Raw genomic sequence first — 25996 nt, 5'->3', positions numbered from 1 at the left:
AAGCTATATTGGTCAGTATTACAGGAATGTCTCTTATCACCACACAAACCCAGTTTTCCTTTTAGGCAGCCTCTTGATAATTATGTCCAAATAGGGTTTTTTGAAAACCATGCCATGCATCAAAGCAACACAGCCACTTAATCTTCCTGCTTCATCTGTGATTGAGTCTGGATCAACTTCATGCAGCATGAAGCCTTCATATTTTTAGAATGGAAGAAGTAAGTGTAAGTTAGCAAAGTTCATCTATATGCCCGGCAAATGACAAGATGAAAGTGGCAATTGTCTTTGAGAAGGGAGCCTTGTTTTTTTTTTTTTTTTTTTTCTGTTATGAGCTTTCGTGACTGTTGACTCTGCAGAGATCCAACTGTCATCTTTACCACTCTTGGGAGGGGTCCTCTTGGCAACATGTGTAAGTTCACAGTCAGCTGATTGGAGTTCCTTTTTGCAGGACTCTCCTGGAGCTAAACTGGTAACTTTAACAGCTTCCTCCTTGTCAGACTGAAGCTGCAGGAATTTTCCTCTTCTGCCTGGAGAATATTTTTCAGTTCTGCCTCACTCTCCTTCAGACCTGCTCTCACACATCTGGAGTCCTTGCTTTCTTCTCTGAACATCTACCCAGATTCTTCATTTTGTCTAGCTTTTCTGGATGGATGCCTGTTTAGGTGCATCCCCTAGCTTTTTCACTTGGGTCCTTGGTGAGTCCCCAAGGCTCTTTCCCCCTATCTGTACATAGTGCCACCTCCCACTGTTCACCCAAGGTCCTATCTACTGCAGCTTATACCAGCCTGGATCCTTTGCCTTAGATTCCTACTTGCTGGGAGTAGAGCCAAGTCCGACACTACCATTAATCTTAATTCATATGCCTCCCCGTGGAAAGTATACATAGTCAGGAGTGAAGCGCACAGGCTCTCGAGTCAGTCTTCCTGGGTTCAAGGGCCATATCTGCTCTTTACAAGCTCTGTCATCTTGGGTAGGTTGCTTAATCTCTCTTTCCCCTTTGCTGTGATCTGTGTGATGGAAACAATGGTTGGACCTACCGTATGTGGTTGATAGGAAGGGTAAAGAGGTTCATCCAGGTGAAGAGTTTAGAACAGTCTACTATACAGAACTAGAGAAAGCATTATATGTGTTAACTATTATAAGAAATTAAAACCCACTGAATTTTGACTCTGAATTCTGACTGCCTGAAATAAGGCAGATGGATGAGATCAATGTTTATCAAAGGGGGATACACAAGTTTACTGTGAGAAATTTTAGATCTTGGGCTCACATTTGGATGAAAATGTGAACACATCAGGATAAGCTTATTTTAGATCATTTGACTGGCTCTTTATATCTGAGCATGCCTTGGGATGAGCAAACTTGCATTTGCTTTGTGTTAATGATGGCATTCCTATGCAGAGAAGGCCATGCCATGGAGGCAGCATAGAGGCAGGCCTAGCTGTCATTCTTGGAGAGAGGAGTGGGGTCTTTTCTAGCATCTGTGATCTAAGCCTCCACATGGTCAGAGACCAGCTCTGAGCCATCAGTGCAGGAGCCCTGAAATAAATTTGAATTTTATCTGATTTCTGCTTAATTTATGCAGTTGTTTTATTGTCATATAAAGGAGCTATCAGGATTAATGGTTTAAAAAAATCTAGGCTTAGGATTGTATTTAGTTAAGTAACATTATAATAAAAATAATTTGTTAGTACTGGATGGCTGTAAGACTTTGTAGCTTGTAAAAAGGGTCTGTCTGTGTGTTTCTCAAACTTGAGAAAGCCTAAACCACCCTGTGGTTCTCAGATGCCAGTTTGTGAATGTGCTATTCAGGTTATAAAAAAATTCCTTGGGGGAATTTGTTAAAAATGTAGCCCCTTGCGTTCTATCCTGGAGCTACTGAGCTAGGCCTATAAATCTGTTTTTGCTGAGTTGCTAAAGTGATCTTGCTAAACTACAGGTTTGGGCCTCTTTGGAGATAAACTCTTGATGTTCTTCGTTGTCCTGGTATCTTAGGATTCATGTCTTCATCTTCAAAATTGAGCTAATGGTACTTGTCCGTTTCTTACTACACAAAGGAGGAGAGAGAATTAATGAGACAATTTTCATAAGTGTTCTTGGAAGAAAAGTGTAATTTAAATGTAATACATGAGACCAGAATTGGATGAGACCATCTCAGCATACACATTGTTCTACGGGAACAATGAGGTGGCTCAGGTCATTACAGTGTATCAGCAGATTGATTTCTGCTATCAGGGGTGTGGTCGTGGAAGTGTCCATCCATCTCTAGCATGGAATCAAGCCCTGTGAAACCTGACACATTGCCATGCAAGTTATAAACCGGGCACCTGGTGTTAAGAGAGACAGGAAGTCTGGGAAGGGAATCTGTGGTAAGGGACCCTGTGCTTATTGTATTACCTTCCTTGGGTTTCCATAACCAAGTATCATGAAATAGGTGGCTAGGCAAGTGCTTTACTACCGAGCCACATTCCCAGCCCTAGGTGGCTTAAGATCAGAAATTTATTCCTTCACAGTTCTGGTGCCCAAAAGTAAAAATCAAGGAATTAGCAGAGTTGATTCCTTCTTGGGACCTGGAGGGAGCATGTATTCCATACCTTTCCCCTAACTTCTGGCTATTTCTGGCAGTCCTTGGTGCTCCTTGACTTGTAGATGGCTTGCACCTATCTCTAACTTCCTCGACACAAGTCTGTCTTCTGTGTGTTTGTGTTCCACATGGTGTTCTCTGTGTCTTTCTGTTTTTATATGGATATCATTCATATTGGATCAAATACCCCAGGCTGACTTCATTTTAATTTACCTGCAACCACCCTAATTCCAATTGAGTCACATTCTGAGGTGCTGGAGGTTAGGACATCAACATATCTTTTGGGGGGACACAATTCAACCCACACTAACATTTTTTTTTTTTTTTTACTTAAGAAAAAAAATCAGAATGATTTACATTTCTGAATGTATTTTTTTCCCAAAAACCAATCTGAAACACAGAGGATATTACCCCTTAGATACCATGTTACATATCATGGTGAGGTTTCTGGGGCAGCCGGTAGCATCTGGTTTCGCTCGCAATGTACCCTAAGTAGAATCTCTACAAAGGGCCCTGTGGAGCCTAAGCAATGCTCCAGATGACGTCCAGGTGGGAAAACGTGCTCTAAGTTTCCACTTGGGGTACAAGAGCACATTTCTCCCCATCAGCCCTACTGACTCTGGTGGACTTTGGACTTATTGCATGTGCTTATTTCTTACAAGATTCTTCTGTACTTATTTACGCTTCTGTTATTGCTGTTCTTGTTCCCTATTTTGATTGTAACATTACTGTGAAAATGTTGAAAATGTTGTTATTATACCTGAAATCCCTTGTGGAAGGAGTGGAGAGCTCTGTGCTGCAGTCTCTGTCCCTCTCCCCACCTAAATCGTGCTTGTCCCAGTCCCCATTCCCGTGGCGTCCTCTCTGCAGTGCTGCTACACCTGGTCTATTGCACATGTCACATCTGTTTGCTTCATAAGCCATAGTGGCACTGAGTCCAAGGGGCTCTGAGGATTGAGAAGTAGGGTAAACTGATGGGGTGACTTTGTGCATCTTCAGCTCATGTTGTTGAAATGGGTTTTTGTGCTGACTGAGGTCTCAGTCTCTTCTTTTAGTTCCATGAACCATTGTTGTCTGTTTAGGGAGCCTTATCTTTGGCCTTAACCATTTTTGGACCTTCCTTTAGTTAACAAAGAGTTAATGGGGAAGTTTTTCTTGCTTTCTTTCTTTTATTTCTTTCTTTCTTTTGACTCTCTAAAAAGCCATGGTGGTGCACACATGATAGTTCCAGCTACTCGGAAGGCTGAGGTGGGAGGAACAGTTATGAATCTGAGACTGGTCTGGGCAAATGTACTGAGGACTCCATCTCAAAAACAGACAGATAACCCCAAACAACAAGCCACCACCACCACCACAGCATACACTGCAAAGCCCTTTCCTGAAATCAGGTGGTGAATGCCGGTAACCTAAATGCCGTATGTCTGTATATCTTCAGAATAATCAGGTCTGAATAAACTTGGGTAAATAAACTCCCCCTGCTTTAATTAAAAGGGATTGTATTAGATCAGTTTCTCTGGGAAGCAGGACAAAAATAAGGAGGATTACATCAGCTATTCTGAAACAATAATCTTTGGCCACAAATAACAAGAGTGACCTTAGTCCAGGGTTGAACAGATAGTTTCTGGGCAGGTGTCCTTGTGTCCTTGTGTCTTGCATGAATTGTGGTGACCTTTGTGTAAGCCTGCAACTCTGGCAGTTTGTTGTGATAACAGGCAGTTATGTGCAAGACCCTTCCTTCAAACCTCCTGGACTTATCCTCCTGTGTTTTTTTTATTTTTTATTTTTTTGGTTAGGGTTGACATAATCGAGTCCATTTTGCTTCTGACAATTCGCTCATTTCTCTCAGAATTGGAAGTCTCAGATGATAGTTCAGTTCTGAGAATGTTTTGTCCAGGTTGATGGTGAGTTCTTCAGCTGAAGGAATGGGCTTACACAGTACCCTGCCATGCTCAGTCACTGCCTGGTACCGTCCAAGGGAAACTTGGGTGCTGCGCAGACATGGTGATGGATCCAGGAGGTGGTGGGGGAGAAGTAGGAGTGAGTTGGGAGAACTGGGGGTGGGTAACAGAAGATAGAATAAGTGTGAAGGTTTGGAGGTGAGACAGCTCATTTTAAGAACTGCAAGCAGGCAGGGACTTGTAAATCAAGGGAAGAAGTTCAGACCTTTCCTTAAGGTCAATGGGAAGTTTTGAAGGGATTTTAAGCAGAAAGTGATGTGATTGGATTGCCTTTAAACATATTGCTGGGAAAGAAACAAGGGACACTCACGTGGTACTTAGGTGAAAAATGATGGCAGCCTGGTTAGGAAACTTGAGGCAGAGGAAAACAATAGCAGGGGCTCTTTGCTATTCTTGTCTGATTTCTGTTGGAGATTTTTTTTTTCCTCTCTGTTAATGACTGAGCCCTGCATTTCAGTTTATTAATCTATCACAATTTGCGTTAAACTTTTGTTTTGTTTTGCTGAACGCTTAGTAAATATTTATTAAAAGAATGAAAAAACAAGAAAGTGAGATTTAATTTGGGTGAGGGAACCAGTTGAATTGCTCATAATTTCTTGTGCATTAAGCTTTTAGAAACCTCTTTCTTGGAGTTGAACTATTCCTAGTATCTATGATTGGTTGAAGTCTATCTCAAATACTCCTGTATAAACATAAAATCTCATATGAATCTTAGAAAAATATTTCTCTATAATGCTGGACCATGGAGGAAGTGGCTGTTTTTGGTCAGTTCTCTTAGTGTACATTTGTAACATGACACAGTGCTAATGGCCTTTAGCCTTCTACATTAAGAAGAAAATGAGCTTATCATTAATAATGTAGGTGGTTATATTGCCAGTTAAATGAAAGATCGCTGGCTGCTTCATCCAACAAACTTATAAATAGGTTCAAGGTTTGTTTGTTACTGGGAAAAGACAAATCTCTTTTGGTTGGCGGCTACCTCAGGGCCACGCACAGTTGGGCAATTCATAAAAGTGTTTGTATGAAAATAGGTCTCTGGGATAATCAGATTTTATTTGTAGTGTCTAATCGATGCTTAGAGTTTTGGGATTTAATTATGCCTGCTGCAAAAAAATGCAATTCAATTTCTCTTCCTTCCTTTCAAACATAACTGCAGTTTTCATTTTAATTCATAAATATTTAAGGCTTTATAGATATTTTCTAGCACAGTACCTGATAACCTATTAGATGCTCAGTAAGTGTTGGTTACATTGTTGAATTTTTCTTCTAATTGAATGGAAACATATCAAATACTAAACCTGGTTTCATTTCTGGGTATATACCCTAAAGATTTGAAAGCCAGGTCATGAAGAGATATTTGATGCCAGAGCTTTCTGGTGGCATTATTCACAATATAGTTAAAATATGGCAGCAACCCAAGTGTCCACTGATAGATGAATGAATAAGCAAAATGGAGCATGTACATACTACATATGTACATATTATTTGTACATATGTTTATAATATGTACATACTATATATATATATATATATACAATAATATACATATTATTCAACTTTAGAAAGAGGAGGAAATACTGACAAATGCTACAACATGGGTGAATCTTTTTTTTTTTAATTTGGACCTTTATTTTTATTTATTTATTTGTGGTGCTGAGAATCGAACCAAGTGCCTCACATGTGCTAGGCAAGCACTCTGTCACTGGGTCACAACCCCAGTCCCTGGATGAATCTTGAAGATATTATGCTAAGTGAAATAAGGCAGTCATGAAAAGAGAAATATTGTATGATTCCACTAATATGAAGGACTTGGAGTAATCAAAATTATAGTGCAGAGAACAGAATGGAGATTTCCCAGGGTTGGGAGGAGGTAGAATGGAGAGTTACTATAGTGAATAAGGAGTTTCTATTACAAAATGGGAATGAGTTCTGGAGATGGATGGTGGAGATGGTTAACAACATTATGAATATATTAATTCCACTGAGCTGTATGTTTTAAAACTGTTACGCTGGTAAATTTTATGTTTCGTGTATTTTACCATGAGAAAAGAAGTGGGAAACAAAAAAGAGAAATGTATGTATAACTTTGCTTCTCGTTCCTCTTTTTTTTATTTTTACTAGCAGTTGACTTTGTATTTTTTACAATTGCTCCATAGAAAGCAGCACTTTATCAGAGCACTTCTATTTCCTATCCATCTATCAGGCTGACTTATCTGTAACGTTTGGTAGTAGGATTAGCCATTCAGGGAGCACAGCAGGTGGGTATGAGGTGGAGACTGAGGTTGAGTATGTGCAGATGAAATATGAGTCCACTCTTTCCCACCCAATGGCACCTGCCTAGCTTCAAGGAGGGCCCATGTAATTCTTTGTCCCATCTTTTATCACTTAGCACTCTGTCCTTCACTTAAGATAATATTTTCAAGGTTCATCTAGGTTGTAGCACATATTGGTGGCTCATTCCTTTTTTTGAGGGGTGGGGGTACAGGGGATTGAACAGAGGCACTCACCACTGAGCCACATCCCCATCCCTGTTTTGTATTTTATTTAGAGACAGGGTCTCACTGAGTTGCCTCACTGTTGCTGAGGCTGACTTTGAACTTGTGACCTCCTGCCTCAGCCTCCTGAGCCACTGGGATTACAGGCATGTGCCACCACACCCCGTGGCTCATTCCTTTTTATGGCTGGATAATGTTCTACTGTGTGTCTGTGTCTTTATCTCTTCATCAATGGATGGAAATTTGGGTTGTTTCTTCCTCTTGGCTACTTGAATAATGCTGCTGTGAATATTTGGTGCAAGTATTTGTTTGAGGACATGTTCAGTTCTTTTGGGAACATAACCTAGGAGTAGAATTGCTGGTTTATGATAGTTTTTTTTTTGTTTTTTTTTTTTTTTTTTGTTTTTTTTTTTTTTTTTTTTGCAGTGCTGGGGATTGAACCCAGGGTCTTGTGCTTGCAAGGCAAGCACTCTACCGACTGAGCTATCTCCCCAGCCTGGTTTATGATAGTTTTATGTTTAACTTTTGAGGAACTGCCAAATTGTATTCCACAGTGGCTGTATTAATTTACATTTCCACCAGCAACATATGAGGGTTCTAGTTTCTCTATATCCTCACCAACACCTGTAGTTTTCTGTTCTTTTTTAAAATGACCTTCCTAGTGGCTGTGAAGTGGTATGTCACTTTGGTTTTGATTTGCATTTCTCTAATAATAGATGATGTTCGGCGTGTTTTTATGTGCGCATTGGACATTTGTTTAAATGCGATGAGGTGGATGAACCATGAAAATATTATGCTAAGTGAAGGAAGTCAGACATAAAAGGTCACATATTATATAATTCTATTTATATGATTTTTCAGAATAGATAAATCCAGAGAGACAGGAAGCAAGTTAGTGGTTTCCAGGGACTGGGGAAAGGTGAGAGTGGAGAGTGATTGCTAGTGGGTATGGGGTTTCCTTTTGGTTTGATAAAAATATTTTGGAACTAGTTAGAGGTGATGGTTGCATAACTTGAATGTGCTTAATGTCATTGACTGTACACTTTAAATGGTCAGTTTCTTATCACATGAATTTTATCTCAGTGAATAAAAATATAGCTGATTAGAAGTTTAACTTGATTTTATAATCCCAGCAGGGCACTGGACTGAGCATGGATTTCCATCTCCTGCTACATACAAGGAGAAATGCTGGAAAATTATAACAAAATTTTCAAGTACACAAATGACCTTGAAAGAAAATCTGTTATTGCCAGATGAGGCAACATGAAGCCCACACAGCAGCCTCTTGAGCTGATGTATGGTGTCTGGGAAGAGGGGACAACGGACCAAATACAGATACTGGGATGAGGGTGGAGTTTAACACCAACATGGGGTTGAGACATGGCCTTGGGCTGGTGGAGGGTAGGGGTCAGAAACGGAAACCCTAACATATAGAAGGCATTCTGGAAAAGCTGCTCCTCAGTGAAAGGGGGTCCAGTAAAGTAACCCCAACACACACAAAGCCAGAGAAATATCAAACGAGCACCTCTCTTCCTGGGACTCTGAGTGGGAGTGAAAACAGACACTGAAGACTCAGACTTGCCTTCATCATGCAAGATTTCCTTGCTTAGAAATGAGCATGTGGGGCTGGGGAGATAGCTCAGCTGGTAGAGTGCTCGCCTCGCAAGCACAAGGCCCTGAGTTCGATCCCCAGTACCGCAAAAAAAAAAAAAAAAACAAACATTAAAAAAAAAAAAAGAAATGAGCATGTGACCCTGTTCCAGATGGTGAAACTCCTGGTGTCCTCAGCACAAGCAAATTAGTAACCGATCATTTGTAGTGACTCTTGTGCGATTCGGTGTACAAGATCTCTGAACAAAATACCCACCTCCATTGAACATATAAGTTCACAGGAGAAATGGCAGATCACTCAAGAGAATAAATGTTACAACACAAGGGAAACTAAGTAAATGTAAGAAACAGGAGGGTAGCCTCTCAAGAACCTGGCAAAGTGGAAGTATGTTTGAAGTGACTGAGAAATAAGGAAATTGAGATTGTCTCTACTCCCCAGTATTGAACAGTTACTCCCAGGGAGCATGTGAAAAGCTTGTTTAAGGAATTAAAATGGGTTATTATTCACCTATTCTCCTTAGTGGTCTGCCAGGCTTTCCCCTCAGGGTCAAGAACTCAAGGAAGCTTTCAGATGGCGGAAGAAGTTCTTCCCTTGAGTATTTTGTTAATTTTTTTTTTTTTTTTTTAATCATGGTGACCAAAATGCCTGATGAGGAAAACTTGGAAGAGAAAAAGTGTGTTTGGGGCTCATGGTTTCAGAGGTTGTCCATGGCCAGCCAACTGCATTAATCTGTGCCTGAAGTGAGGCAGAACATTATGGCAGAAGAGCATGGTGGAGAAAAGCTCATGGAAGCTGGGAAGGAGAGAGGAAAAGAGAGAAAGAAGAGAGAGCACACAAGGAGCCAGGGACAAGATATAATCCCCTAGGGCGCACCTCCAGTTAACTACTTCCACTAGCTCTGTCTGACCTGTCTCCAGTCACCATTCAGTATTCCATTCAAATTATTAATCCATCAAATGGATTAATCCACTGATGAAGTTACAGCTCTCATTATTTCCTAAAAGCCCCACCTCTGAACCTTTCTGTAATGGGGATCATGCTTTCAAATACGAACTTTTCAGGGACATTGCTGGATCCAAACCATAACAAGGATATTAACTGTAATACTCAGGTATTTTTTTTTGACATATTAAAAAGCTGTACATATTTAATGTATACAACTCTATGAAGCCATCATGACTATCAAGGAAATAACAAATCCGTCACCTCCTAAAGTTCACTCTCAGCCCCTTTAATATTATTATTATATTTTGTGGTAAGAATGTAAGATCTGCTCTCCTAATGGATAGAACTTAAATCTCCTCAACACACACATGCACACACAATGGTAATCATGAAGATATGTTAATGATATATTAATTAGTTTGTGGCAATCATTTCAGAATGTATACATACATCAAAACATCAAGCAGTACCTCCTAAAAAAAGATCTACCTTTTTAGTGAATTTTAAATATATAAGATTGTTAGCTAGAAGCACTATGCTGTAATGACAGTTCTCTAGTACTTATTTATCTTTTGTAACTGAAACTTTCTCCCTTTAATCTTCAATGCTCAGGTGTCCTTAACCAAAGATTTACTTTATTTCTCTTGAGGGTACAGCTTGGTATTTGCCCATTATTTTGGGGAGTGAAGACTTTTGGACAGAGGTGGAACTTTGGAGAAGAAGTTCTGACGCTGCCTTGGAGACCTTTTTAGAACCCATTCAGAGCTCGACTTCTGATTGATTTCCTCTGTTGACTGTGTCAGAGCACAAGGGAAGTGGGAGCTTCGTGCGATTAAGTAGAATAATGCAGAAACTATGGATAAGGGCCACTGGCAAACACAAGGTCCCTAGCCTATCTTTCCTTTACCTCAGCCCTGTAACAAGCTGTGGCTTTTATCAGTGGGAACCCAAATCCAGATCAAGAAGAAGGACTGGGGGCCTGTCTTGAAGCTAAAGTGGTTGATCACTTTACATAAAAGTGAAAATGGGAGGGACTGTGTGTAGGACTGATGGACTTTATGCTGCTAAAACCTCATCTGAATATGGAGATGGGAAATTTTAGATCAGGGGATCTGGTAAGCAAAGCAGTTCATACAAACTGGACTTTGCACTGGGAGCAAAATAACATTGATTTCAGAGAACTGTAAATGTTATATTAAAAATGAAGTGTTGGGGGCTTGGGTTATAACTTAGTGGTAGGGGGCTTGCCTAGCACATGCAAGGCACTGGGTTCAGTCCTCGGCACCACATAAAAATAAAATAAAATAAAATAAAAGTACTGTGTCCATCTACCACTAAAATTATTTTTTAATATTTTTATATTAAATTTAATATTTTGGTATTTACTCTAAAAAACAGTATGGAGATTACTCAGAAAACTTGGAATGGACCCACCATTTGACCCAGCTATCCCACCCCTTGGTTTATACCCAAAGGACTTAAAATCAACATACTACAGTGACACAGCCACAACAATGTTTATAGCAGCTCAATTCACAATAGGTAGATTGTGAATCAGCCTAGATGCCCTTCAATAGATGAATGGGTAAAAAAACTGTGGTAAACACAATGGAATATTATTCAGCCATAAAGAAGAATAATATTATGGCATTTACAGATAAATGGATGGAATCGGAGAATATCATGCTAAGTGAAATAAGCCAAGCCCCCAAAACCAAAGGCTTAATGTTTTCTCTGATAAGTGGATGATGATACATAATGGGGGTGGGAGGGTAAGGGATAAGAGAAGAATGAGGAAATTTAGATTTTTATAGAGGGAAATGAGAGGGAAGAGGGGGCAGCGGTATGAAAGATGGTGGAATGAGGCAGACATCAATACCCTATGTACATGTATGATCACACAGATGGTGTGAATCTACATCATGCACAACCATAGAAATGAAAAGTTATACTCCATTTGTGTACAATGAATCAAAATGCAGTCTGTAAAAATAAAAAACAAATAAATAAATTAAAGCGAAGTATTGGATCCAGTAAATCTTACTTTCTGGATATACATCCAAATGAAATGAAGTCATCATATCAAAGAGATAACTGAATTCCCATGTGTATTGCAGCACTATCCACCCAAGTCAAGATATGAAATCAACCAAGGGGTCCATTAATTGGTGAAACGATAAAAAATATGGTATATATACAAAATGGAATATTATTCAGCCATAAAAGAAGGAAATCCTGTCATTATCAGCAAATGGGTGGAACTGGAGAGCATTGTGTTATGAGAAATAAGCCACACACAGAGACAAGTGTGCCTGATCTCACCTGTAAGTGGAGTCTAAGAAAACTGATCTCATTGCAGTAGAGACTTCAATGATGTAACCATTCCCAGAGCCTGGGAAAGGTGGGAGGAGGGAAGATAAAGGGAGGTTAAATAACAGGTACCAAAACATAGTTTCATAAAAGAAATAAGTTCTAATGTTCTCCAGAACAGTAGGACTGAAGAATTATATAAAAATACACAATGTAATAATTGCTCTCATAACCCAATCATTTCTCCTCTGAACCTTCTTGCTTTGTCTCACATGTGAGCTTTTGGGGGACACCTCACATCCAAACCATAACAATGTACAATTATTATGGGTCAATTCAAATAAATAAACATAAGCATGAAAGCCAAAGTATTTTCTCTTTTTCCAAATGAACTGAAGATCAGGTAGTACAAATGTGAAATGAGATCTCATGAGAGGAGCATTTCAGGTCCTTAAATGTCCCTGTTATGCTCCTTGGTGAAAAAATCTGATACCTCAGTGCTCAGCAGAGCTTTCAGAATATCTTTGGCAAGCCGGGTGTGGTGGCACATACCTGTAATCTCAGCAATGCTGAAGGCTGAGGCAGGAGGATTGCAAGTTCGAGGCCAGCCTCAGGAATTTAGTGAGATTCTGTCTCACAATAAAAAAAAAAATAAATAAATAAAAAGGGCTGGGGATGTAGCTCAGTGGTAAAGCACCACTGGGTTAAATTCCCAGTACTCCCTCCAAGGCACCCCCCAAAGACAGAATATCTTAGGCAAAAAGCAGTGATAGTCCTCCTTTCCTGCATGATCAGTTGTAGGAGCATGAACAAATTGTTTTCTCCTCTGGTGAACAGAGTAAGCAATGTTGTACAATTCCCTTTTGGGAAGAGATAGGAAGACACACCAAGGGGTTCTTCCTTCTTCATTTGTGCATCACGTTATTTTCATAAGGTCGATGATAGTCTTCTCATCACAAGAGTTGTGACAATAAGGCTTGTAGTTTGTCAGTACCAGTAGTGTTAATAAGTGATGCTGGCAGGACATGCAGTTGATTGCAAGACATTCTCTCTACCTGTTTCCTGTAGTGTCTGGTACCATTCCTAAGCTTGCAGTAAAGATAGATATTCCTAATATTACTTGAAAGCAGAGATTAGGGTATCTGGGCTCTTTGCACCCTTTCCTGTAAATGTCAGTTCAGGACCTTCAGAATTAATTGCTTCTTGGAGGCACAATTACTGCTCACTTAGCCCTATGCAAAGAAGTAGGTCGTTCTATTCATCGGCATCTTGCTGTTCTGTAATTATGTAAAGAGCAAATGATTATAGATAGGGTTTTTGCGTGATTTTAAAGCAGGTAAATTTAGCATCATCAGAGAACAACTCACAGCTAGATAAACTCAATGTTCTTTAAAAAAACATGGTATGTACTACTTAAAACTTGGTAAATTTCATTATTCTTAGGTGTTATGTAAGATGGAAAAAAAATCTTTGTTTCTTGTGTTAGAAAGGTCACTTATGGTTAAATAACAAGGAAGAAAAAGAGCTGGTCTTCATTTATTTCTTGACACTCTAGAAATAACTCTAATTGGAATTTAGTTACATGTGCTTTGAACAAAAAACTATGTTGTGATACTTCATTTTTTATTTAGGCAGAACATACATTTCTCTTTCCATCGATTAAGATAAAAATCAGGTTTCTTACATTATTGAAAGATGTGATGTTGAAAATTTGATTGAAGAGACTATATTTATAACCCTTGCAAAATTGAATGTGAGCTAAATGAACCTAACTATGAAGTATATTTTACACAAAGCTGCATGGAAAGGGTGTATTTTAAAAATACGAGTAGCCTGAAGATTTTCAATTGGAATTAATTTAGATGAATGGAGATGGCTCTTACCTTAAACTTGACCAGCATGCCTGCCTTCCTTACCTCCTTCCTTTTCACTTTAATAGTTTGTATTAATGCACAAATGAATGAAATTGGTTTGGCAAAGGGCCAACCTGCCTATATGGTGGCAGAATTAGACTACTGTCTTAGTTTGAGTTCTCCCTAAAAGCAGCTCCTGAGACAGGGTATGGCTGCAAGGAGCTTATTTGGGAAAGACAATAAAGGGGGCAACAATGAGTGGATTATTTCTGGGACTAGGTGTGACGGAGGATTCTCTGAGAATGAGGATGCACTTCAGGAGTGAGGAAAGTTGCTGTATTTCCCTGATGGGGTCGCCAGAATAATGGGTCCCTTGAAGTTGTCTACTTCCTGCTGCCTGGAACCTACTCATATTTCATTTCATCAATGAGATATGAAAACATCTTCATAAACACTTGAAATGAGCTCTGCTGGATTACTTCATGTAAATAGTACAGGGTTCTGCACCCCTCTATTTCTTCCTTGTTTCATCTGGCCCTTTCTCTTCTGCCTAGCCTTTACATTTTGGGGTTCCTTAGGGTTATGACCTTGACCATCTGCAGTTTCACTGTGCCATGGATGATTAATTTTATGTGTCAACTTGGCTAGGCCATAGAGTACTCAGACATTTGATTAAACATTATTCTTGGACTGTCTGTTAGGATGTTTTTGGATAAGGTTAACATTTGAGCCAGAAATGGGGTGAATCTGATTGCTTGCTCTAGAGTGGGTGGCCCTTATTCAATCGGTTGAAAGCCTAGATAGAACAAAAATGCTGAGTAAGGGGGAATTCCTCCTGCCTGGCAGACCGTAAGCCGGGACATGAGTTTTTCTGCCTTCGCACTTGAGACATTGGCTTTTCCTGGGACGCAAGCCTGTAGGTCTTGGGACTGAACTATATCACGGAACCTACTGGTTCTTAGGTCTTGGGACAAGACTGGATTTAAACCATCGGTTCTCCTGGGTCTCCGGCTTGCAGATGACAGATCTAGGGATGTCTCAGCCTTCAGGATCTCGTGAGCCAATCTCTCACAGGTCAGCCCCTCTGTGCGTGTATAACCTGTTGATTTTGTTTCTCTGGAGAACCCTAGCTAATATACAGTCTGTGTGCTAGGGTGATCTCCTCCACTCTCTTGACTTCAGTTTCTATCAATATGCTGGTGACTTCTAAACTTTTGTCTTCAGTCTATTTTTCTCCATATCCACATCTTAGCCACCAAAAAACACACTTACAAAGATATAGTGTAGGTACTTTAAACTCCGTGTAGTTGAAATAAGCCCCATGATCATCTCCCCAGGAATCTGCTCCTGTTTTTGTCTTGTCTTCTTTATCACGGCAGCCCTGTGCCTCTGACCCCATGCTCAGTATCTTCAGCACTGCTCATTCTGAGTTTTGAGTCTCACCCAGGACTTCTGCTACTCAGTAGGTTGTTGCCCAGTGGTGTTCCAGGTGCTGTGACCCTGGCAGGCAGGACAGAGTCAGAAAAATGTGTGGGCTAACATGGAACTAAGAAATCCAGTTTATTCTGTCTGAATGAGATAGATATATAAGAGACACACACAAAGAGAAAGACATAGGAGAGAGGAGAGAAAGAGAGAGAGAGAGAAAGCCAAATAGACACATGCATACAGTCTGAGAAAAAGAGAAAAAGGAAGAGAAAGAAAAACACAATTTGCAAGATACTATACAGAAACAGAGGGTAGGAGACAGGCAGAGGGTGACACACACAGGCAGATAGGGGATAGGAAGGAGAAGATAATGAAAAGTCAGAGTAAGGTGAGCTAACACCCCCAATTTGGGTGTGCCCCCACCTGTAGAATGTGGTCTCTGATAGGGGCACCATGGCTTGATACCTCTCCTCAAAGCAACCCCCTGATAGGTATTATAGCCTTCAGAGTGTGGGTTCCTGTTCTGGCCCAGCTACTTTTCAGCTGGGTGATTTCAGCACTTAAGCTTCCTTTTCTTTGTCTGTAAAATGGGTATAATAATACTTAACTTACAAAGTTTTTGTGAAGTACTGAACAAATCATACTTATTAGCCCAGAGAGTCTCTTCTGACTCTCATCCCTTGTCCCGTTTGTGAAAGGAAATGTATGTATATGTTTGGGATAACTATAGTTCATAAAACTCCATTATTGAAAGTAAAGGAAGATCAAAAATATTATGAATAGTAGTTTGGGATACCTGTATTATAAATTTCCTAGGCTTTCTCCTTTTATGTAACTGGTATTTTGTATCCTTAGACCAATCTGTCTACTAACTCTAGCATCCCCAGCCTCTGGTAATCACTGTGCTGTGAGTTCCGGGTTTTCAGATTCCACATATAAGCGAGGTCATGTTATATTTGTCTCTCTGTACCTGGCTTATTTCACATAAAATAGTGTCCCCCAGGTTCTTTAATCGTGTTGTAAATGGCTGGATTTCCTCCTCCTCCTTCTCCTCTTTCTGTTTAAAGGCAGAATGGGCTTCCATTGTGGAAATACACTGCGTTTTCTTTTCCTACTCCTCCCTGAGGGACACAGGTGGATTCCTTGGGTTGGTACTGTGACTAGTGCTGCCGGGAACGTGGCAGTGCAGATGTCTCGGACATTCTGATTTGATTTCCCTTGGATAAGTACCCAGTGGTGGGACTGATGGATCACATGGTTGTTCTATTTTTAGTCTTTGTGGGATGCTCCATACTGTTTTCCACAGTGGGCATATTGATTTACATTCCCACCAACATTGTGAAAGGATTCCCTTTTCTCCACGTCCTCACCAACACTTTTTATCCTGGGTCGTGTTCATAGTAGCCAACCTAATGGGTGTGAGGTGATATCTCATGTGGTTTTAATTTGCGTTACTCTGATGATTAATGCCTTGGTTTGAGTGTGTCCCACAAGGCTTCATGTGTTGAAATTTAATCCCCATTGTGAGGTTTTCCAAAAGGGGGAAACTTAATTTCACTATGGTATTCTGATCACTACAACTGTAGTATATATATATATATTTTTTTTTGTGGTGCTGGGGATTTGAACCCAGGGCCTTGGCCTTGCGAGGCAAGCACTCTACCGACTGAGCTATGTCCCCAGCCCTGTAGTATATTTTGAAGTCAGATAATATGATCCCTCTGGCTTTGTTCTTTTTGCTCAAGATTGCTTTAGTTGTTCAGGGTCTTTTGTATTCTTTTATGATTCCCTTTCTATTTCTGTGAACATTGCTACTGGAATTTCGATAGAGATTGCAGTGAATCTGTGGATTACTTTGGGCTGTCTGAACATTATAGCAATATTAAAATTCTTCCAACCCATGAACACAGGATATCATTCCATTTATTTGTGTCTTTTCCCATTTCTTTCAGTGAACATATCTTTTACCTCTTTGGTTAAATATATTCCTAACTTTTTTATTTTTTTATAGCTGTCGTAAATGGGTTTGTTCTTCTGATTTCTTTTTCAGATAGTTTGTTTACCATATAGCAATGCTATGGATTTTTGTATGTTGACTTTTTTGTCTTGTAACTTTACTGAATTCACTTATAAGTTCTAACTTTTTTTTTTTTTTCGATGCGAAATCTTTAGGGTTTTGTGCAGATAGGATAATGTATTTTTAACTTACTATTTTCCCATTTAACTTACTTCTTTCCAAGATGTATATGTTTTCTTTCTTTCTTTTGCCTAATTATTCTGGCTCGGACTGCCAGTACTATGTAGAGTAGAAATGGCAAGAGTGGGCTCCTTCGTCTTTCTCCTTGCTTGATCTTAGAGGAAAAGCCTTCATGCTCCCCCTCAGCATGACCTTAGTTTTGGTCTTGTCACGTGTAACCTTTATCTGTGCCTACCTTTTTTCTGTGTAACTCTCCCTACTTGAAGGAGGCCAGAGACTTCATTTTATTGTTGTGCTTTTGAATTTGCATTAAATAAAATTTCAAGAAAGAAAATAAGGCAGAACCAGTGGGATTAGAATCTATATCTGTGGGCTGAGGAATTAGCCAGTGGAAAGGTCTCAACTCTTCATGTTCCTCGCCATCAGCAATCACTACTAACTTCAATTCGCAGAGGTTTACAGAATTTTATGAGTTTTAAAGAAATGTGTTCCTCTTAATTCAAAAATAGTAAGAAATCATATATAATTTGGCACGTCCTAAAAATATAGGTGGTAAAAGAAAAAGCACCCATAATTCTACTACTGTTATTTAATTCAGTTAATAATTTGATTTGCATTGTTCTAATTATACACATTTCTTTTTTGGGTGCTGGGAATTAAATCCAGGACCTCACACATACTAAGTACATTCTCTACCACTGAGCTACACCCCCAATTCACATATTTTTATCTACAAACTTGGGCTCTTACTTATTTTGAAATAATTTGGTTTTCTTTTTTTTTTGTCATAGAAATTGCTTTATTGGGAATCACATCTATTATATTCCTGATCAGCTTCTTCCTTTTTTTCCTGTGCAAGGAATTGGACCCAATGTCTCACACATACTAGACAAGTGCTCTGTCTCTGAGCTACATTCCCAACCCCATGATCAACTTCAAAATAATTTTATTTTCATATATAATTTCACTCTGTATAATATAAGGTCTTGTTTCCCCTTGAGTTTTTAAACCAATCATCTGTTGTTGGATATTGATATCATGTATTTACAGTCTCCTTTCTACCATAAAAGTTACAGTGAATATCATCTAAACAAAATTTTTGTGCACACCACGATTGATTGTTTAAGATACATTTCTTCTATAGCTGGAGCTTTGATCAAGACATTTAAACTTTGTAAAGACCTTTGATATTGATTGCAGATCTTTCCCTTACCTCCACATCTCTGAAAAACTGTCTCAATTTTCACTCCTTTTACCCTTGTAATGTTTTTCACTCTCTTTTAAAAAATGCATCTGTTGGTTCTCCTCTTTATAAATAATTCTTTTCTTTTATTGAAAATCTTTCTGATTTTCTTTCTTCTTTTTTTCCAATTTTCTCTCTCCTTGTCTTTGCACTCCTTCATCAATTTATATTCCTTTAAAAATTTTTTTTTAGTTATAGATGGACACAACACTTTATTTATTTTTATGTGGTGCTGAGGATTGGACCCAGTGCATCACACATGCTAAGTGAGCACTCTACCACTGGGCTACACCCCAATGCCTATATTCCTTAAGTTTTAAAATGATCACTTTTTTAATTTTTATTTTTACAGACTGTATTTTGATTCATTTTATACATGTGGGGTACATCTTTTCGCTTCTGTGGTTGTGCACAATGTAGATTCATACCATTCGTGTAATCATACATGTACATAAGGTAATGATGTCTGTCTCATTCTACCATCTTTCATACCCATGCTTAAGCTTCATTTTTATTCTACTGTGAACATTTTGCTGGAAACAGTTTACAGAATCCTTATGAAAGAAAATCATGCTTACACAAAAATTGTGAAATCAATTGTTGAAAGAAGGAAAATGTTTATTAAGCACTTGAGTGTCCAATACCATGCTGAGGATCCTGGAAGATTTCCTGAGAAGGACAAGGCATGGCCCCAGGGGCCTCACATTCTTCGTGGGGGATTACAACCAGTCTCACACTGTGGTTCTCAGACTGGGTTTCTCAATCTTTTTAGACCTATATCTACCAAAATACTTGCTTACTGTTCTCTGTGCTTTACCCCTCTCACTAGCCAAGAAGATTTTGCCTGGTTTTCTTTTTACAAATTACAGAATTAGATCCATTGAACATGCTCTTTCAAATGACCTGCACACCTAGCAACTTCCTGTTCTGATGTGCCTTCCTGCCCCCAGTGGAGAATTACTTCCTTAGAGAACCACCCAAAGCAAGGCTTCATGAAATTTACTCTAAGAAACTGGATATGGGCAGTTTCCCAGGGAGGCCTGTTTGGACAAGCCTAAGACCCTGGCTCTCTGTGCCTCCTTTCCTCTTCTTCTCTGGGCACCCTTGATGTGCCCCCTCCCAGTAGTCAGCCTGCCCAGCTCTGCTCCTCCACATCAGCACGTGCTCACACCAGCAAGCCCGCTCTCACCTTTCCTTTATAATACCTGCTTCTCTCTGATTCCAAACATCTTGCCTAAGGTTGGGGTTCTGCCTTGTACCCCAATAATTGTCCTCTTGCTCTATCCCTCACTCTCTCAGTACCTTTGTTTCTGCTTGTCATCCACTTCTCATTACCAATTTGATGGCTTAACCCTTTCCTCCCTGGAGTTAGGTCCCCTAACTTCTACTGACCCACTATAGAGCACAATGCCTGGTCAAACACATTGTGCATGGCAAATATTTGTTGAATGGATGAGTGAAATGGAACTTTCTCTTGTTTGAATTTAAATATGTCTTGGGCATAACTGACATTAACATAAGACTAGTATATCTTTCTTCCTTCCCTCCTGCCCTAGAATTCTTACTTCTGTTTTCTAGTCATTCTGTGTGAAGTTCTGTACTAAAATTTGTATGTTATTTCTAATGTCACAACAATCTTTCAAGATGTCTCTTGCCATCACCGTTTCACATATGAGGAAGCTAAAGGTCTACAGGTTCACTGGTTCCTCCAAAGTCATTCCGTGAATCAGGGTGAGTTTCACTTCTTCATGGACCCACTCCAAGAATCACTATGCCCTGGACTCATTCCCGAGGTCCAGGGACTTGCTCCTTCAGTCCTTCCCATGACCCTGATCTTATCCTGATTGATCACCGTCATCTTTGCCTGAATCCCAGTTGTGACAGATGGACTCATGAGGGAAGGAAAAGGCTGAGAGGTCTTGACAAGGACCTTTGCCTGAGAGATTGAAGCCAAGAACTGAGGGAAGCGGAAGAGCCAAAGGTTTGTCCACATTTTCAAATTGAGAGAGTGACGGAGTGATGTTATCAACCAAAGAAACGGGTAGTAGGGAAGACTTGCTCCTGGATTGTTAAGTCAGGCTTGAATTTCAGTGACTGTTCACTGGGTAACTGTTATGGTTTGGTATGAGTTGTCCCCGAGAGCTCTGGTGTTAATACAGGACTATTCAGAGGTAAAATTTTGAAATTGAAAGCTGTAACTTGATGAGTCCATCCTGTAACCTGATCAGTTCGACTGGACTGACTGGGGTAACTGCAGGCAGGTGGATGTGGCTGCAGGGGTAGGTCACTGGGCGGGTCACTGGGGGTGTGCCCTGGCAGGGTGCATCTTCTTGGCAGCCCCTTCCCATTTCTCTCTTTGCTTCCTTGCTGCCATGAGGGGAGCAGCTCCCTCTGCCATGCCTTTCCCCTCATCATGTTCTGCCTCAACTTGGGCCCAGAGCAATGGCGTCAGCTGCGTATAGACTGAGACCTCTGATGCCATGAGTTGAAATAAACATTTTTCCTTTAAGTTGTTTTTGTCAGGTATTTAATCCCAGTGATGAAAAGCTGACTAAAACAAAAACCATGGACAACTCTCTTAGCTTCTCTGAGCCTCAGTTTCCCTTTCTTTTCCCTGAGCATAGTCTTACGTGACTCTCATGCTTGTCAGTTTGCTGGTCAAATGATGCAGGACTTGCGATGTGCTCTGGGAGGCACGAGTCAGCTATGGTCGGTAGTGTCAGAGGTGCTGTTACTGGAGTCAGGTTGTAAATGGAGACGCCAACTTCTTGAATCGAGTATACCTATGCCAAGGTCAGCAAACTATGGTCCATGGGCCAACTCGAGTCTGCCTACTGATTTATATAGCTGGTGAGCAAAGAAAGCTTTTTACTTTTTAATATGGTTGAGAAAAACTAAAGAAAAATGTTTATGACATATGAAAATTACATGAAATTTAAATTCATTGCCTATAAATAAAGTTTACTGGAACATAGCCGAACACCCATTTATTTATATACCATCTATGTCTGCTTTCACACTACAGCAGCAGAACTGAGTAGTTGTGACAGACTGTATACACAAAAAACCTAAGATATTTACTATCTGGTTCTGTAAGAAAAGGTTGCCACTGTGTTTCCTTCCTTCCTACCTGTTGAAACTCCCAGAGAGGAAAGAAAGGTCAAGGAAATCTGAAAAAATTTTAAACCGATTTCTCTTGCTTGATAATAAAGGTAAAATGAAGATGTGTTTGTCTTTTTGCCTATTTTTTGGCTTTAAAAATGAATCTTCACTAATAAAATACTTCAAAAAATGAATATTTATTCAGTGTTGGAACGTTATTTTAATATTAAAAGGCAGTTAAGGGTAAAATGCTCCCCACCTCAAACTACCCTTGCCGTGGCTGTTCTAAAACATGTCTTCATTTTGATTGGTGCTTCCTTCTACTCTTTTTTTTTTTTAATTTTGATTTTTTATTTTTACAGACTGCATTTTGATTCATTGTACACAAATGGGGTACAACTTTTCATTTCTACGGTTGTGCATGATGTAGATTCACACCAGTTGTGTAATCATACATGTGACATCTTTATTTCATAATTATGATAATATCATAATTATGATCTACATAAAATTTCATAGTTGATGTAGTCCTTCCCAGTTGGCTTTCATAAATATTACTTGATTATTGCTTTTATTATGTTGTCATAGTGTGGTACAGTTCACAAGCTGCATGTGTTTCAGAAATACTTCTTGTTCTTGTCTTTGACTGGATTCTTGCATCTTCAATTGTGACTGAAGATACTTCTTTCTCTTTGGAGCCAGAGCCAGGCCACCCTGGTTGCCCCTTGGTCCTCTTATCTTCTGCTCTCTGACATTGATCCAAGTGCAGCATTATCATTGAGCTGAAAAACTGAGAAAGATAAGAAATAAGACTAAAGGAAAAATGTCAGGGAAAAAAGTGAATGTGATACTTTAAAGGTGATTTCCTCTGTCTTTCCCCAGACCTCCTGAACCCCAAAGCAGTCATTAATAATAGGAAAACTATTTAGCAAGCAAAAAATCTCTGTTCATTTAATAATGACTGAAGGGTTGTTTTCTGTTGTATTTCTAAATAAGAGGGCATAAAAATAAGACCATTATTGCCATTATGTTAATATTGTTGACATATTGTATTTCATTCCCCAAATCCCTTTGGTGTGTCAAATTAACTTAATACTATGCAATGTAAGTAAAAGACAGCTAGTAACATTTTATTCTCTTATTTTTCCTAGTGAGAAGCTGGATGGAGAAACTAAAAGATAAGGTAAGAAAAATCTCTTCTTTCTTTGGACTTATCTTGAAGGGCACATGGTTTTGTGAAACAAAAGCTTTGAGAACTCCTTATTTGATTCCAAAGATACAGGACCTCCTCCAGCTGCCCAGCAGGAAAGGCCCTGCCTTCAGTTTCCTTCCTGTAGAACACAGGAGACATGTTAGTCTTTGAAGTACCAATGTATTCATTCTTATAAGGGCATAAGAATATACCATAGTTTGTATGTTCAGCTGAATAATATTCTTGACATATCCAGGTGGAGTTTCTTCTAGGGAGTTTCAGCAATGCAATCCAATTTGGTTTGGCTTTTATTGTCCCAGTGTGATGTGACAAGAATCTACGCTACGTGTGTAGTTTATTATAGTGCTGCTTCTCAAGTGTTAATGAGCTGACTTGTCTGGATGGCCAACTATGGAAAGATATTTTCCTATCTTGTCTCAATTCTGCTTACATGGAGATTGACAATATTAACTTCTTTCCAGGTTCATATTTTCATTTTCTTTTGATTTTCAACCCTCTCCAAATTTTCACTTTTGATTACTTCTTAATTTTAAACTGGAATTGCTCATGAAAATATTGATGGAGTCTTGAATTCCTTGGTGTAGCCTCTGTCAGATTCTATTATCATAGCCCAGCTCAGACTTAACTGGGGTTTCAGTTAAATGGAAATCTTTACGATATTAGATATTGAGTTACCTCCAGTTCTCTAGTCTCAATATATTTTCATTTGTGGCATTCCATATATTTTTTATTATTTGAATCGTTTTCCCGTATTTAAATTACTAGTGTTTATTTTTTTATACTCAATGTTAAAGGAGAAAAAATATTCAGTTGTAATTAAAATTATTTAACTATTTTAATTCTATTATGTTTCTGTTTTTCAGTAAAATTTACTATATATAGCTTTTGAGTTTTGTGTTTGTTTATGTTGAAAATGATGTTAACTTTAAGACTGCTGAGGTCAGGGGAGACCATTTTGGTATTTGTAATGGATCCAATTGTGCAAAGGAGTTACGATCAGATAGACTAAGCATGATTTGGGTGAAGAAAAATTTAAAAGTGTAGAATTGAATATATTTATGTTGGTAGCACTTCTTGTTATTGTTTTGGGGGAAATATGATTCAAAGAATTTTAAACAGTCTAGGAATCCAAATGCCATTGTTTCTATAGAAAATATCCCTCTAAGCTACAAAAAAGGACAAAAAAATTGATTTAAGAAATTAATTTTGGCTGGGTGCAGTGGTGCATTACTGTAATCCAGCTACTGAGGCTGAGGCAGGAGGATTATAAGTTCAAAGCCCAGTCTTAGCAACTTAGTGAGACTCTAAGGAACTTAGCAAGACCCTGTCTCAAAATAAAAAATAAAAAATAAAAAAAATTTAAAAAAAAGCTGAGTATGTGACTCAGTGTTAAGCACCTCTCCTGGATTCAATCCCTGGTACAAAAAAAAAAAAAAAAAAAAAAGACAAAAAACAAACTAACAAACAAAAACAAAAACAAAACAAAAACCAAAAAATTAATTTTGCAATGTAACCCACTTTGAAATTTGATATTGCAAAACTTATTACCTCTGTGTGTATGTCTGTGATGTGTGTATATTTATCACTGCCTTTAAAAATCTGTGCAACTTTAGAGAACATTTCTATTTTCTCTTCTTATGAACCCTTTATTCTTATCTTGACTCAAAAGACTAGAGCTTTCTTTGACCCTTTTCATCAAGAGAAACAATTTTATGTGTGGCCCCTCGTTTTCTGGCTTATTTTGAAGTTTCTCCAGCTCTCTCTTCAATTTCTTCCCTATATTTCTTTATTGTATTTTAATTTAAAAAATTGGAAGTAGAAAATTTAAGACTCCAACAAGGGTGGTCAAATTTAATGTCTATATCTTTGTCTTTTTATTTCTTCTTGGAGGGACTCATTCTGATCTTCCCCATATCCCTCTTTCCTCCATGCTTGAAATATTACTTGGCTCACCTGATGTGTCCATTCATATGTATGTATACAATGTATACATCTCCCTCCTCCCTCCTTCATCTACCATCTACAGAAGTCTTGTTAATCATCATCTGCAGAATTTAAGGGCGTAACTATTGTCTCTTTAATGAAAATCTCAGAATCCCTTAGACCTGAATCCTAAACTACATATTTAATTTGGCTCTTCAGCCAAGCCAGGACACCCTCTTGGTTTAGCTTCATTGTTTTGATGTTGGTTCTCTATTAGTTAACTGGGCTCTGGAAAGGGTCGTGTTTTCAAAAGTTCTGAATTGTCCTTTTTGTTGTTGTTGTTGTTGTTTAGTCTTTCCATGTTAGTTAGGACTTAGATCAGCTGTGAGTGAGGACAACCCCCAAGGACAACAGCTTAACCAAGACAGAAGTTTGTTGCTCATTTATTAATCTGGAGATAACAGTCAAAGGTTAATTTGGATTGACATAGCGACAGGGACTCAAGCTGCTCCTATCTGTTGCTCTACCGTTTATGAGCTTCATTTCCAAGGTCACCTTATGTTTGTGGGTGGCAGTTCCAATTTGGTTATGTACATATTCTAGCTTGAAATAAAGAGGAAAAAGGGGAGGCTAACAATACTTCTTTCTTCTTAAGAGGACAGATAAAGGCACCTTAAAAAATGTCTTTTATTTATTAAAGTTTTTACATTCAAATAACATGCTTATTTTAGAAATTTTAAAAGAAGTAGAAAAACAAGAAGAAAAAAAAAAAAAGAAAATACTACTTAAAGATGATCACTGTTAACCTTTTGGTATATTTCTCCAGACATTTTAAAATGCATTTATATGTATGTTCTTTTTACAAAGTGCTGTGCATACAGTTTCTAAGCCTTATATTTTTTACTTGTAACAAATTCACTGTACATATCCCATGCAATCAAGTATTTCTGACTACATCATTAGTGACGGATGTGCTTTATTGCACCATGAGAATAAGCCATGGTGGATGTAACCAGTCTCACTAGGAAACACTGACAATGCAATAAATGCTCTATTTTTCAGCATTTCAGGAAAATAGAGCCTTATGGTTACTAACTGGGATGTGAGCATTCTGGGCCAGAATTCAATGAACA

The 25996-nt window shown here is 38.8% G+C and overlaps 1 protein-coding gene across 2 annotated transcripts in view; it reads left to right on the top strand.

Moving 5' to 3' along the window:
• Nucleotides 1-25996, top strand: part of Armh4 (armadillo like helical domain containing 4) — a 123625-nt gene that overhangs the window by 81680 nt on the left and 15949 nt on the right. For both annotated transcript variants that reach the window (XM_047542475.1, XM_047542476.1), the window contains exon 6: nt 22879-22910. In XM_047542475.1, coding sequence (XP_047398431.1) covers nt 22879-22910 — 32 coding nt within the window. The remainder of the gene's footprint in view (nt 1-22878; nt 22911-25996) is intronic.

The sequence above is a fragment of the Sciurus carolinensis genome, chromosome 2 (genome assembly GCF_902686445.1).
Source record: "Sciurus carolinensis chromosome 2, mSciCar1.2, whole genome shotgun sequence".
Taxonomy (NCBI): Eukaryota; Metazoa; Chordata; class Mammalia; order Rodentia; family Sciuridae; genus Sciurus; species Sciurus carolinensis.
This window is presented reverse-complemented; position numbering and strand designations above follow the sequence as displayed.